The sequence below is a fragment of the Scardinius erythrophthalmus genome, assembly GCF_964197995.2.
Source record: "Scardinius erythrophthalmus genome assembly, chromosome: 20".
Taxonomy (NCBI): domain Eukaryota; kingdom Metazoa; phylum Chordata; class Actinopteri; order Cypriniformes; family Leuciscidae; genus Scardinius; species Scardinius erythrophthalmus.
In genome coordinates this window covers 17,876,705-17,891,751 of record NC_138240.1, presented here as the reverse complement: position 1 = coordinate 17,891,751, position 15,047 = coordinate 17,876,705, and the positions used below count along the sequence as shown (strand labels likewise).

The window sequence follows — 15,047 nt, the reverse complement described above, 5'->3', positions numbered from 1 at the left end:
ATCACATAATAGCAACTTAATGTCTGGGAATGTGACTTAATACTCAATACTATCTTGTAATTGCAACACTTAATACTATATTGTAATTGCAACAGTATATCTCATAGAATGATTTATATCTCGTAATTGCATCTTATTTTAAACTTTAGCTCACAATTACATTTTTATGGTAGTAACAGGTGGAAATTGGAATGCAACATGCTTTGGCTGCCTAAAACGGCATTTTTTCTCTGATTGTGCAATTTTATTTTGGTAGATTGAAAAAAAGATTTTTTTTTTTTTTTCATTTTCACAATTAAAGTAGTACTGCATTTAGGTTGGAGCAGGTTTTTTTATTGCTATGCCACTGCTGGATCTACAGTGCCACAGAACATTATAAAAAATAAATTATATTTTACCTGGGTTGTGAGACTGCAGTCTGAATTTAATGTGATAAAATAAAAAGATTGGGTACCACAAAATAATTCATTGACAATACATAAACTAGTTTACTATGTTATCTTTGCTGGCTACATGCATCTGACTCCATTATGGACAAATTTGCATTAAAACTGTATTTCAATTAAAATGTAACATTAAACTATGTTATAAACAGTCTTGTTTCGTTAAGTATGATATGTATGTAGTTAAGACCAAAAATCTAAATGATCATAAAGCAATATTATAATAAGAAGTTAATCTAACCTCAGGCAGTCCCAGCTGAACCCTCATGTCCCTCAGCTCACCCCGTAGCTGTAGGATTTCCACGTCTTTGCTCTTGGCCAGACCTAACAAATTTTTCACTTTGGCCTCCAGGGCCACTTTATCGCTTAGCTGACCGTCAGACTTTGATTTGCTCATGCGGCACTCTGAGTCTGAGGTTTGGGCCAGTCCACGGGAATGTCTAGGCTGGGCTCGATCAGAGGCACCAGGGAATGACTGCTTCTTACTGCTGGAGTTTCTGGAGTTTCGTAAACGGTCTCGTGAGGAGTTTGACTCCTTGGAAGCCGTGGATGATGTCCGTTTACCAGATGGGCCTTGTGAAGACAAATATGTGAAAAATGAACAAAACACTACACCTCACAATGCTGAAACTTCGACCGTTCAAAATGTAAAACCATATTAACATACAGGGATCAAATTTTAATTTACCAATAAGTTTCATGTCTTTACCAAAATTTTACAGTTTATATAGTCGCCAAAATGTATGCTGTATGCAAAGGCTTAATTCAAAATGTGAAACTGGGCAAATTGTGATGAAGAGGCTAAAAAGAGACAATTCATTGCATGTATTGAAAAATGATGGCAAGTGATCAAATTGATCATGTATTTTTAATAATTATTTATCTTGCCGATTAAGTTGTTTCATTGCAATGTACATAGCTGCTTATTAAAAATGGGATATTGTGAAATAAATCAAACTAAATTGTGTATTTTTATTGTATTTAAATTGTGTATTGTGTAGTGTATATTATATGATTATTATATCATATGATATTATATATTAAACTGCTTTAAATATAACCAAGATGAACAAAATATTTGTAATAATATTGTGCATATTAAATGATTATTATACCATACCATATAACATTATACTGCTTTAAATATAACCAAAAAAGGGAAGAAGAAAAAAGGGGGGGGAAGGGCTGCAACACACACAAAAATTACCACATTTTTTTTATTTCAATGAAATTAATGTACTTTACTTTAGCTCGATGATAATAATATATAGGCTAGTATTTTTAGGGGATTTTATGGTACTAAATTATATTTATGCAGTAGTTATACATTTACTCACTTTTTGAACATAGACCTGAAAATGACATTTAAATTGTCATAAATCTTGAATGTTTTGGAGCACAGACTTGAGTTTGCTCTTTATATAAAGAAGACACATGGCAGATTATTGCTAAGTTTAAGTTTATTGTTATAAAAAAAATGCACAAAAATACTATTTTGAATTTTATATGAAATATACCTGTATATTTTTTAGGGCTGACTTCTAATAGTCGAGGATTCGACGATTCGATTCGGAGAGGTCTGATTCGACTATGAACCTCATAGTCGAATACATGGGCGTCAGTTTGGTTTGAAATGTGCTGGGGACAGAGACGCATTCGCATTTTCAGAAGGGCTGGGTACCATTTTTATTTTATTTTTTCAGGTCATGTTTTAAAAGATGATGTCCTGTAGCTTACTAATGTAAATAAATAAAAATGTATTCAAAAATCTGCTTCACATTTTCAGCAGGGCTGCGGAGCGGCTGTGAGTTGACTCCACACGGTTCTCATGTGCGTTAAAAGCTTTACATGGTTTAATGTACCTAAACAATGATTACCAAATTCCCCTCTCATGTTGCTCCACATAACCACTTAAAATGCTAAAAAAAAATCGAACCCAGAGTCCAATTATTATGGAAGTTATCTGATATTAAGCGTTTCTGCTTCACATTTTCAGCAGGGCTGCGGAGCGGCTGTGAGTTGACTCCACACGGTTCTCATGTGCGTTAAAAAGCTTTACGTTGTTTAATGTACCTAAACAACGATTACCAAATTTCCCTCTCATATTGCTCCTCATAACCACTGAAAATGGTCAAAAAATCGAACCCAGAGTCCAATTATTATGGACGTTATCTGATATTAAGCGTTTCTGCTTCAAATTTTCAGCAGGGCAGCGGAGCGGCTGTGAGTTGACTCCACGCGGTTCTCATGGGCGTGAAAAAGCTTTACGTGATTTAATGTACCTAAACAACCATCACCAAATTTCTCTCTCATATTGCTCCTCATGTTTATGAAATGTTATGATATATGTGTGATATATATGTGTTTTTTAGCTCTTTTGTTTGAAATGGAAAAAATCTAGCTGCTATCTAAAAAAAAAAAAAAAAAAAAAAAGGTTCGACTATCAGTCGACTACGGCAAAATCTAACGAATCAGATTCGACTATGAAAATCCTTAGTCGAAAACAGCCCTAATATTTTTACATACTGCGAGGAATTTAAGGTTGATATCTCCGAAAAGTAGCTTTCAACAAGATTTTGTTTGGGCGCAGTACAAAATGTTTCCACTAGATAAAATTAGTTTCCCATTCATTTTCAATGAGGTCATTTTTAACCTCGAGGAGCACAAGTGTGACTTTTTTTCAGGAAAATTTAACCTTTTCAAATCATGTCCATGAGCTGTTGTTTTTTGTGTGTGTGTTTGTGTTCACAAAGCAAGTGCCATTTACCAAGTTTTGTACCAATCTGATGAAGTGCAAACATTTGCAGGTTAAATACCTGAGTTGGTCTTGGTCTTGGTGTCAGGATTATTAGTGTTTGTTCCACAGGATGTTGTGTGTGTAGAGTTTGATTTCTTGCCCTTGGCAACACTGCTGTTTGTCCCTGCACTGCTCCCAGCCATAGCAGCTAGAAGATCATCATCGCTTTTGACCTGTTGATCAAAGATTAATGAATCATCAAAAAAAGTAACAATAACCAACAAATACTAGTTTAGCATATCACAAATAGAAGTTGTTGATTTGAGCGAGAGAGTGGACTTACCTTGGAGAGCGGAGCTGTGGTAGGGCTCTTAACAGCACTTTTGCCAGCAGAGGTCCCGGCCGCCACTGCGTCACCTTTACCTCCTCCGCTTGCTGCCTTATTCCCCACTGGCCTGCCTGCTTTCTTCATACTGCGCTCGCTCCCGGTGATACATCTACCCCTCAGTCTATGCAGAGGGAGAGAGGATATAGGTTACAAATTATAGATTACTGTGACTAAGTTTACTTAATGGCTATACTCATCCTCGGGCCTGGTAAAAGAGTAACGACAAGCTAAATGTGGTTGGGTCACCATCCTGAAATCATAACAAAACAAAAAAAGGACTAGAAATACAATTCTTAAAAGTAGTTTGGAATATTAGTTTTAAAATATTACAGAAATTTGAAAAATAACCAACATGAAGGAAGCAATCGCAAAATATCACAGAGGAACCTCATGATGACTGTGTCATGGTCAGAAAGTCTTAAAAATAACAGAATCATTTGTGTTCACATGTGAAACCATATTAATCCAGTGAAAATTTATGAACTTATGCCATTTGTATTTTTTTTTTTTTATTGGATAATGTTTAAAATAAAGAATGAAGAAAGCCTATTACAATTACAAAATAAAATGGACATCAAATTAATGTTTTTATGTTTTACATTTAATGTTTTTCTTTATAATTTTTCTTACGTAGGAAAAGACTCAGAGGTTCAGAAGGAAACGGAGTCAACAGCCTACCCGTTTAATTCCACCAGGGGGCAGAAGAGACTAAAATAGCAGCTGAATAGCACTTGCCCCGCTGGGTTAAAGGCTGAAAGCAACATCTTTTCCAAAGCTAGTTTATCAGAAACAGCCTTTTGGCAAATTTAGCATGATGCGAACTGCTGCTGGAGTTCTGATTGGTTCTAATGACATGGTCGGGCTCACATGTGTACCTTGTGTGGTAAAGCACCATGGCAAACTAGGCGTATAAGCACAGCTTGTCATCAGCTGTGCTTGAGGCTTCAGCATGAGTTCATAGAAGAGCCTGCTGTCTGTCTGCTGGGGTGTTGCTCTCTACTGTATATACTGCTGAAAAACAGTGCCTTAAAAGGCAGCAAAATCCTGGAAGTGCTCAGAACAGGGTCAACATAACAATACCAGAGCTGCCCATCTGCACAACGGGAAAACCTTCAACTTAAACACTTTATTTTATAGGCAAATTCCAACTAAAGAGTGAAAGCATGATCTCAGACCGATTCGGTTCCGAGAAACAGATTTCAAGTAATGAGAGGGCAACAAGCTACAGGGTAATTATTCTGGGCATCACACACTAATAGTGCCTGGAGATCAGAGCTATTCGATTCTATCGCGGAAAGAACATCTGAAGAGCATTAATGGAGGCTCATTATATCACTATTCAGCTTCAAAGCTAACCACACCACAAACAACTCGCTCGTATGGGTCACAGCACAACAAAGGACACAACATTAATGAAATTGAAATAAAATAAAATTTCAATCATGGATTCTGTTATTTACTAACCCCTCATATAGATTCAAAACTATGACTGCATTATGTGGAGCACAAAATAGAGAAACTCTGAACTCTGTACTAACTACTCTTTCCCAAGCAATTATAATTGAGCTTTAAAAAAAAAAAGTACCTTAAAAGCACCATAAAAGTGGTCCATATACCTTGTGTGCTATATTCTTCTAAAGCCATAAGATAACTTTATGAATGAATCATTCAAGTCAGATATTTTCAATGAACCAGTTGATTTGATTCTTGAGTTCAACTCACTGATTATCAATGGTTCAATCGAAGCATTTATAATCTCACTCAGGTGGAAATTAGAGATGCACCAATTGCAATTTTCTTGGCCGAAGTGTGACCTGCCAATACCGATTTTTAACGATTCAGGTTCTTTCAAATAACTATAATTTATAGCATATACAAACAAAACTCTACTTTTCTTCAATGCAAAATTTTCTTTCCATAAAAATTAAACTAAAAAGACAGTAATAAAATAAGAACAAATAAATTTCAAACAATAGCACAAATAAATGCAATAGAATAAAGAGAGATATGAATAAAACACGGCTTTAAGTTGTGCAGGTGGGTCTAACAGTATATTCAGGTAAGAAATACTACAGAAATTCAAGTAATCAAATGTAAAATAACACTGGATAGTCTTCATTATAAAAGATAAATACAGATTAATGCTTACAATTACAGCGCTTTTCCACTACACAGTACCAGCTCGCCTCGCCTCGCCTTTGTTTGGTTTTCTACTGTGTAAAAGTTGTACCTGTACCTGCTTCCAGGTACTTGGCGAGGTTCTGAGCGAGCTGAGGCGATACTAAAATGTGACGTGAAAACACAGCAGACTGCTGATTGGTCAGAGAGAATCGTCACTATTCACTGCGTCATCATTTCCTGCGGCGTCGCTATGACGACCAGGTACTATTGTGGAGGTACTGGTACTGGTAATGGAAAAGCGCCATTAGTTACAATAGTTATTCAGTCAAGAGCAGCGAGTGATTTTCTGTCTTTTGTTCTTTGAATAAAATACAGAAAGCAGCAGGTTTATTATGCTGCTGTCACTTTAACAGTTCATGCATGGATCCAATATACTGTCACACAACATGCGCTATAAACTATTTACATTCAACTGTTTAACTGAATACTCACCAAGACGGGCATTTTGACTTAATTTTGTGTGTCTTAGACCGTTAAAGCGCAGTTAGCCAATCATTTTGGCATTTTGGCCGGGCCGATCAGCAGCAAATAGGCTGATTCCGGTCCTTGGCCGGTCAAATTGTGCATCTCTAGTGGAAATTCAATGAATTCATTGAGTGCGAAGGCTACATTCAAAATTGTCCATTAAAAAGTCGCTGTGATATCAATCAAAATATTTAATAATATTATGATGAATAACATGAAAAAGAAATTCAGTGAATCAGTGAATAACTTCAATTTCAGTCTGTTTGTCACACGTAGCCTTCACAGCTTCAAAGGATTTGGAATATAACAGTGCACTTTTATGACGCTTTTTCATCTTTTGAGGCTTGAAAGCTCCAGTCCTCATTTACTGTAATTGCATGAAAAAGTGCAGCCAGTATAGGCTAGTCTTCAGAATATCTTCTTTTGTGTTCTGCAGGGTTAAAACAACAGGTGAGTGCGAGTAAATGACAGAACTTTTATTTTTAGGTGAACTATCACTTTAATACAATCATGTGCAAATTACCCAACATTTCTGTCTTTATGAGAGACCACTGAAAAAGTGAAAAATTGGTTTTGATCTGCAGCTTAGCCAGTAGTTTCCGAGATGTTTTGGAAAGGTAGAATGAATCACAACTTCGATTTTCCAACCCAGTCCTCTGCACTTGTTTTTGGACGGTGCAGATCTTTCCAGATCGTTCATTTAATGGATCCCCATTGTCCTCTCGAGCCTGATCATAGCAAGGCACAGAGCCCGTTCCTCCTGTCTCTCAATGGAAGAGAAAATAAGGCCTAATATCTTACAGCTGTTGCGAGGCAGGGGGTGGGGAGATGTGGGAGAACGTTTGCTCATTTCCAATTTACAGACCCCCCAATGGAAAAAGGCTTCAGCACACATTCCCTTAAAGGGAGAGGTTTGGAGCACAACTTCTGGCTAGATGTTTTCAGAACTACCCTGAGAGAAATGCTGCGTCAGTCTTCCAGAAATGAAAACTGAACTCTCCAATATTATATCTGCTATATATTTATCAATAGAAAAACTCTACATAGACTAGGCTAGACAATGTTAAAACTAAGTGTGAATGGTTACATTTATTGGTAAATAAATACTAAAATAGATGCAATTAATCCCAAATATGCCCAAAAGTATATTTTGACACTTATGCCTGAGGTGGTCAAATTGAACATCATATTAACAGTAGTGTTAATTTCATTAACGAAACGCATGGCAAAAAATGTTCGTCAACATCCTTTTTTCCATGACTAAGACGAAACAATGACGAGACGACACCAACGTCATCAAGTGTTAACTGTGACTATAACATGCAATATTGTTGATTGTCAAAAAAAAAATTATTAAAAATAAAAATGACCAAATTCTCTCTTTTTTTGTCAGAAAAAAAGGACCTTTATGAGCTTCCATGCTTGTAGTTGATAGATGTCAATAGTTTAAATCCCCCAATCAGAGCTTTTCTCTTAAAAGGATACATTTTCTACCCGGTAATATTTTACTTAACATTTGCAATCTGACTACATTGCGCGCACGCTCTCTCTACGCTTCAGAAGAAGCGAGGATGATCTGAAAACACAGATAAACATCTAACCTGGAGTTTAGCAAAGTCAATTGAGATATTCTGCTCAAATGAAAGTGTCATACAGCCAGTCTGAGTTTGCTTCATGAGCAGCTTGCGCTGTTTGCTGTGTCCAAATATGTGATCAAACTTTCTCAGTTAAGAACTGTAATAAATCCAAACACGAATGTCAATTATATTGTTTGCGATTGTGGTTGCTGAATAGGCCTAAATGCACTTACGCAACATCGGTGTTAGAATACAATATTTTTTTGCAATTGTTTTAATAGAAAAAACATTAATGTAATTTGGAATTACTGTTTGGAAATTCATAATGTAGAAAGAGAGTGTTAATTCATATGATAAATAGCCTATAATAAATCAGGAAACTAGATTAGGTTAAATAAACCATGTGTATGGGTTGACATTCTCTTGATTTGTGCTTAGGTGAAAGTGCAATAATTCTGATGAAATGTAAAAATTTATTTCTCAAATGACAACAGTCGTTGTGATTATAATTTTGAGCAAAATATTTGTGATGTGATGAAGATTTAGTTGACTAAAACTTGACTAATCAAAAACAGGACAAGGTTGACTAAATATGATAAAAACTAAAAAGTACATTTGACGCAGGACTAAGACAAAATAGCTAACAAAATGAACACTAATTAACAGTATAATATTATATTATATATGTTATTTTATACAGAAATACATTACAGTACATTCCATTAAAAAATAATTATCCAAAATTTATTTTAGTCATGCCATGTACATGCCTGCAGGGATCAAGTCAAATAAAACACTTGTCCTGGCATACGAACCAATTAACAGACAATCATCTTCTTCATGTGGTGACCTCAAGAATAATGACTCACCCCTTAGACCATCCATAACACACCCTTAACATGACAAGACGACTAAGCGCTTAACAGTTCTCACCTTTCACACCCCACTTCCACAACAGAACAGCAGAATCCCGCCCAATCTTCAGGCACTGACTCAAGACTCACTTCTTTTAACACTGGATTAATCGTGACTAAGGAAAATGTTGTGTTAGCTTGTTTAACTGTGTTTTGCTCGTCCTTCTTTTCCCAGCAGAAAACTTCCTGGATTTCATGCTTGCCATCTGTTGACCATGATGGCTGTCTCACATGTGAAACTAATGCAAACTAAACATCTACCACCAGCCAGCTGTGTACTTTTTTATGAATAAATAACTTAGGGGAGAAAAAAATAAATGATACATGCATGAGAGGGTGATGAAGAATACTTCAAATACTTGCTTAAAATACTTACAATAGTTTACTTAGGCTATTTGATCATAATTTATTTAGTTAATTATTTACTTCGTTTTTTAATCGTGGAGAATGATAATCTTTTTCTGTCATTTTGCGAGCAAAGATTGAGTTGGCGATAAAGATAAATGTCACGTTGCATAGAAATATTTCACCTAAAAGGTTTGCATGAGAGTTACTTGTGAAGGAGTCTCAAACCACAGTCAATTATTCCCTGAAAGTGAAAAAAAAAACTGGCCGAGCTTTGGCATCTGTCACTGCATTAACGACAAGATGAATCTATAAGCTGACAACGGTCTCAAATCTTAATTTACTGCCTTCATATTTCTCTTGTGGACCATAAATTTTAAAAAAAGAGAGTGAAGAATCAATATTTCTTGTTAAACAAGTTGTTTTGTCTCTGTGTTTGAAGCTGCTTTTGATTTTCATGACTGATTTGTGCGGTGTTCGGACCTAAAGACTGTTATAACAAATTAATTGAATTTTAACATTAATATAATAATAATACAAGCCTGATAATATTAATATTGATTTAATACAATGATAAAAAAAGAGCAAATTATCGTCTTGATATCGTCAAAGGCAGCAGCTATCGGCAATATCTCTGACTATCATTGATACAATACTATTATGGTGTTAAACGTACAGTATGGCATTTTTCGCCACTAGGGGTCGCTAACCTATTTACAATAACAAAGGCGTAGATTGACGACGCAACATTTGCTAAGAATTATGGATCTTGTCGTCAACGTCAAGCCGACCGATCTAATAATGTTTATGGATGACTGAATACATCGATGCTTTTATCATGACTGTGATATGAAGCAGTTCGGGATTGCTAAGAGACAGCTATCAGCTCCACACGCGACGCGAGTCCCGCAGATATAAAAGGAATATGGGCATTTCATTCTACCGAACTACACGCAGAATTACTACTCACAGGTCAGTATATTAGACAAATTAAACTTGTGAGGTAACGCAGCGCTGTTTCACTTGGTCTAACATTACACTAGCACACTAAACTGCATTTGAATGTGTTGAAATGTATGTGTTAGTCTGTCTGTATGAGACTAGCAGTAAACTAGATCAACATTAGAATAACTTACAGATCATATTCTGACATTGTATCATTGTTGAACTATAAAACACTGATTAGTTTTATGTAAATGTGCTCACCTGTTTAATAAAGTACATGTAGGAGCGGTCAAAGTCTCGGACGTGGAGCTCTCGTTTATATACTGTCTATGGGAGCTCTCGGCATCTCGAAAACACCGTGCTGATATTGATTCTTGTTTTAGTTCTCCTTTTTTATCCAAAGTCTGCTTGCCATGGTCCATAATGTTTGAATGAAACAACAACTACAACTACAAAGTTGTCCGCGTCAGTCGCTTTGGTTACTATCAGACGGCTCTGGTTCATAGCTCTGGTTGCCATGGCAGCACGAGCAGAAACCAGGGACAACGCGGATATGACGCCATTGGCGGCGACAAAACGGAAATAAAGAAACGGGACGTTTCTCGAATTAAATTACAAATTTCTCCTGGTTTGAAAGTTGTTGGAAACAGTCGGGATAATGTAAGTACACAACTAAAAAAAATATATAACATAGATATAGTGATTTTTGCTATTTTTAAAGTAAAAAAGTTACATATTGTGCCTTTAAAAATTGCAAAAATATCGTGTTGGAGTCTGGTGATATCTATATAAATAAATAGGCTATTTTATGTAGACAGTACCGTTTAAAAGTTTTGTGTTCGGTACGATTTTGTAATGATTTTGAAAGAAGTCTCTTATGCTCACCAAGGCTGCATTTAATTGATAAAAACTACAGTGAAAACAGTAATATTGTGAAATATTATTACAATTTAAAATCACTGTTTTCTACTTTATTTAATAATTTAATTAGAAAAATAAATCTATTGTAACATTATAAACATCTTTCCTTTCTTTTTTGATCAATTGAAAGTGTCCTTGCCAAATATTAGTATTAATTTCTGGTAAAAAATCTTAGTGACTAGTAAAATTGGTCATTCGCCAGCCACCATGACTCTGCAAAAATGTTACATTTCATGCTTGAGCACCATCCCATTCCCAAAATAATCCATTCAGCTAAATGATTTACTGTAAACATAAATGTTAAGCAAAAAACTATGGCAGAAATCAGTTTTATGAGTAAGTACAGTGCGGCTCCCAGATTTGACTTCAAGCTGACCCCTGCTATAGAGTGAGCATTAAAAGGTGCTGACAGAGACTCAACACTAACACAACCCACCAATCCCTCGAATATGAGTCATGGCAGAGACCTTTGCACACATACAAAGAAACAGATGAATGGTTTAACACTCATCTGCAGAGTGTATCACATACTGATAGCTAAATACATCTATTATAGTAGGCCAAGGTTTCAAGGTCTGAACGAAATAACAGGAAGCATATGTGGGGCTAGAGTTTTTTTTATATGCTCTCTTTACCTCTTGACCGTGACATCATTTGCTGTCAGGACTGTGCAGGATGAGGTCACATTATTAGGTGTGCGCTGCATGTGTAATGCTCACATATGATTTATTACTACGATGAGGTCATCATAACACTGTGGACCCGGCCTATTAAAAAGACACACGTGGCATGAACTGAGGCTCCTCGCTCTTCTGAATAATAACTGGTTCTTTATTCCAAACTTGGATAAAAGCATTTGCTCCAATTCACAATAATAATTGTTTCGGCCTTTCAGTGACCAGGCAATCACAGCCAAAATGGCCAAAAAATGGTGTCAATGTGCTGAAAATTGACTCCTGTGTCTATCTTTGTTTGGACTCTTTGTTCTTTCGCTTTGGAAATGTGTGCCTCAGTGGAGTTGGTTACAGGAGCACTGGGATGGCACTATTTGTTTAGTCCTCTTCATCAGAGCGTGATGAGGGTTTTGGAGTGCTGCCCGGTGCAGTCAGGCCGTTTGTGTTTGGGTAGCCTTGTGGAAACAGAGTGGGAATACGCTGAGGTGTTAACTGTGATAAAAATGTATAATAATATACAATATTTTTATTCTGTGAGTCAGTGATGCTAGTATTTCAAACCAGAACACAGCACAGTCACTTTCTGTACGTGAAAAGCCCCGCCCACCCCAAAAACTTATTGGATGAAAATCCTGCTCCTCATGAATTAAACACCAAACACAGATGAGGAGCGGTTCATTGGACGTTATATGAAAAATCCCTTAAGTTCCACAACTGTCTGGAAAATACAACAGAAATTACCAACAATTGGTTCTTAGTTTTAGTTTTCAGGGAGAACTTGTCTTTATTGTTCTGATTGACAGTAATTTTGCAGCAGTTTCACTTTTATCATGGACAGAAAAATTGTTTGTCGCTGGAATATTTTGCATATGGGGTCTTAACCAGGTGTGAGGTGATAAAGCTGTAAATGATAATAGTTTTCTCATCCATCTACATTTTGCAAATCACTTGGTTTCTATTCAGCCTATGCAGCACTGTGCTGAGTAACTCCGCCCACTGTGAAAACGGATTGGTCCAAAACCCTGCTACACATGACATTACAGTACAACAACAAGTATCACCTTCACTGTTCTGATTGGCTGCGGTTTTGTTACGTTTTGTAGTAGGGTTGTGCACGAGTCCTTGAGTACCTGGATTTGACATCAACAATTGATCATGAAAACGATGATCACGATAGTCGTGACTTTATAAAAATATATAAAAAAAAAATTCTGATTGGTTATTGCGGCATTTTGGGCGGTACCTGAGGTCTGATTGGTTAGCATTAGGACAGCATGCCGCCCAGAGCGGCGAAATGAAGTGAAACTATGGATCTGAAAGTGTGCAGTGATGCCTGGAATCACTAATATGGGAAGATGTGTGTTGGGATCATTATCAATGATAATGAAAATACAGGAGAAAGATGTGCAGCACCAATCTGCCATATATACACATAACATTATAATGTTGTTATTATTATTATATTATATTATAAATATAATATTATTTATGCATAGTTGCCTGTGTTTCAGCATTGTTGTTATGGGAAGAGTGCATCCATGACGTGAGTTACACATTCAGACAAGCACGCAAGTTCATGTGCGCATTCACATCCTTTTGTGCAGATGTAGGCCTAAGTTGTAATATTACTTCTATGTTGTAGGCTATATATCCGATTAATCTCATATAGGATGTGTTTGGTTGACTTAATTAACCAACACTAGCAAAGTGTTTCAATTTACCGGTGTTCATTCACTTTTAATCGTCAGCTCAAACGGCAATGCCCGACATTATTGACTATGATTGGGTTTTTTGAGACAGTTGAATTCCTTTTAGATGTCCTATTCAAAAACATTGATGATACTATTAGTAATCCAAGCCAAAGTCCTTTTAGGCAAGTCGTGCCACTCGGCCTCCATCTTGGCAACGCCTCCGGGCAGCTATTTCGGACTAACAAGACCAGGCTCCTATCTAAATGAATGGGCAGAGAGTCAGAACTGCACTTTCACTGGTCACTGGGACATAAAAACTGCATGTATAGAGACAGCAGTAAAATATGAATAAAATCGCTGAAAAAGTTTGATGACTTTGCCCCAAAATAAGGTTTAAAATGCCTTTTTCCCCACAGGTTATACCTTTACTACGCATGCGCAAGGGTTCACGTTCAGGACACCAAACTTAATTTACGTCTCTATCCAGAATACCGGTGTTGTGCCAAGCACTTAAACAATTATATGTATTTAAATGTCTGAAACCTAAAATAAACATTATGTGGTTAAAACACTGAACAGTTGTGATAGAGCCTATGACAAGCGCTGAGCGCGTCCGTATTTGGCTCAGCGCCAGCCACAGCGCGAAAGCACAGGTTGAATATGGCAGTTATGTCACGTCACTGTACATTCGCTCCTTAGTGGTCAGCTGCTGACTGTTAAAAGCAGATGATTGGCTTTCCAGCGGGAGGGGCGGGACATGTGCATACAACCGCCATCTTTGCCGTTACGGGTTTTCCTTATATAGTTGTATTGAGGATTGAGGAAGTGGCATGTCTCATATAAATTGTCTCTGTCCAAGCTTATTTTTTTTCTCGTCAGTTGGCCTGCGTAAATTAAAATCATTTCTCATCATGTCTTGGAAAATATGCAGATGTCTGGAATCATTTGATAAATTAGATCAAAATACAGTTTAGTGCAAGATGTGCACCGCCAATCTGCCATTTACATAATAATTGAATGTTGTGAATTCTTTGTGCTTTAGTTGCCTGTGTTTCAAAGCATTATGGGAAGAGCACATCCACAACGTGGATAACACTTTCTGGCTAGCAGTTCAAATTCACTTGCATTTTTTTGGCATCATTACTTTTCAGCATCATTACTCTAGTCTTCAGTGTCACATGATCCTTCAGAAATCATTCTAATATGCTGATCTGGTGCTTAAAAAACATTTCTTATTATAAATGTTGAAAACAGTTGTGCTGGTTAATATTTCAGTGAAAACTAAGATCTATATTTTTTTAAGAATAGAAAGTTCAAAAGAAAAGCATTTATTTGAAATAGCCTAGTTCCTTTAGTAACATTATAAATGTATTTACAGTAACTTTAGATCAATTTAATAAGTCCTTGCTAAATAAAAGTATGAAATAAATATTAACTTCCTTCCAGAAAAATTAAAGTTACAGCCCAAAAACCTTTGGAGAAGGTTTAAAAAAGCAGACACAATTCAATCAGAGTTCAGCTACTGAAATCCCTATATTCCACTTCATCTTTTATCTGAAACGCAACCAATTGCACAAGAACTTCAAACGCTGTGAAATGTCTGAACAACATCTTGCTCCATCAAAACAACACATCTGTTGCGCCAACAACACATCTGTTGGTAATCTTCAAACGCAATAAAATTAGTGAGCCCTTCCTTTAGTTGTGGAAGCATCCCAACACACATCTTCCCAAAACACCAATCATTTTGAAATCACATTCACAGA

General features: G+C 36.4%; 1 protein-coding gene across 1 annotated transcript in view; it reads right to left on the bottom strand.

Annotated features, from left to right (window-relative positions):
• specc1la (sperm antigen with calponin homology and coiled-coil domains 1-like a) overlaps positions 1-15,047 on the bottom strand; it is a 36,013-nt gene that overhangs the window by 16,575 nt on the left and 4,391 nt on the right. The window contains exons 2-4 of the mRNA XM_081348808.1: positions 3,524-3,689; positions 3,260-3,413; positions 685-1,016 (exon numbers count right to left, since the gene is read on the bottom strand). Coding sequence (XP_081204934.1) covers positions 685-1,016; positions 3,260-3,413; positions 3,524-3,652 — 615 coding nt within the window. The 5' untranslated portion in view covers positions 3,653-3,689. The remainder of the gene's footprint in view (positions 1-684; positions 1,017-3,259; positions 3,414-3,523; positions 3,690-15,047) is intronic.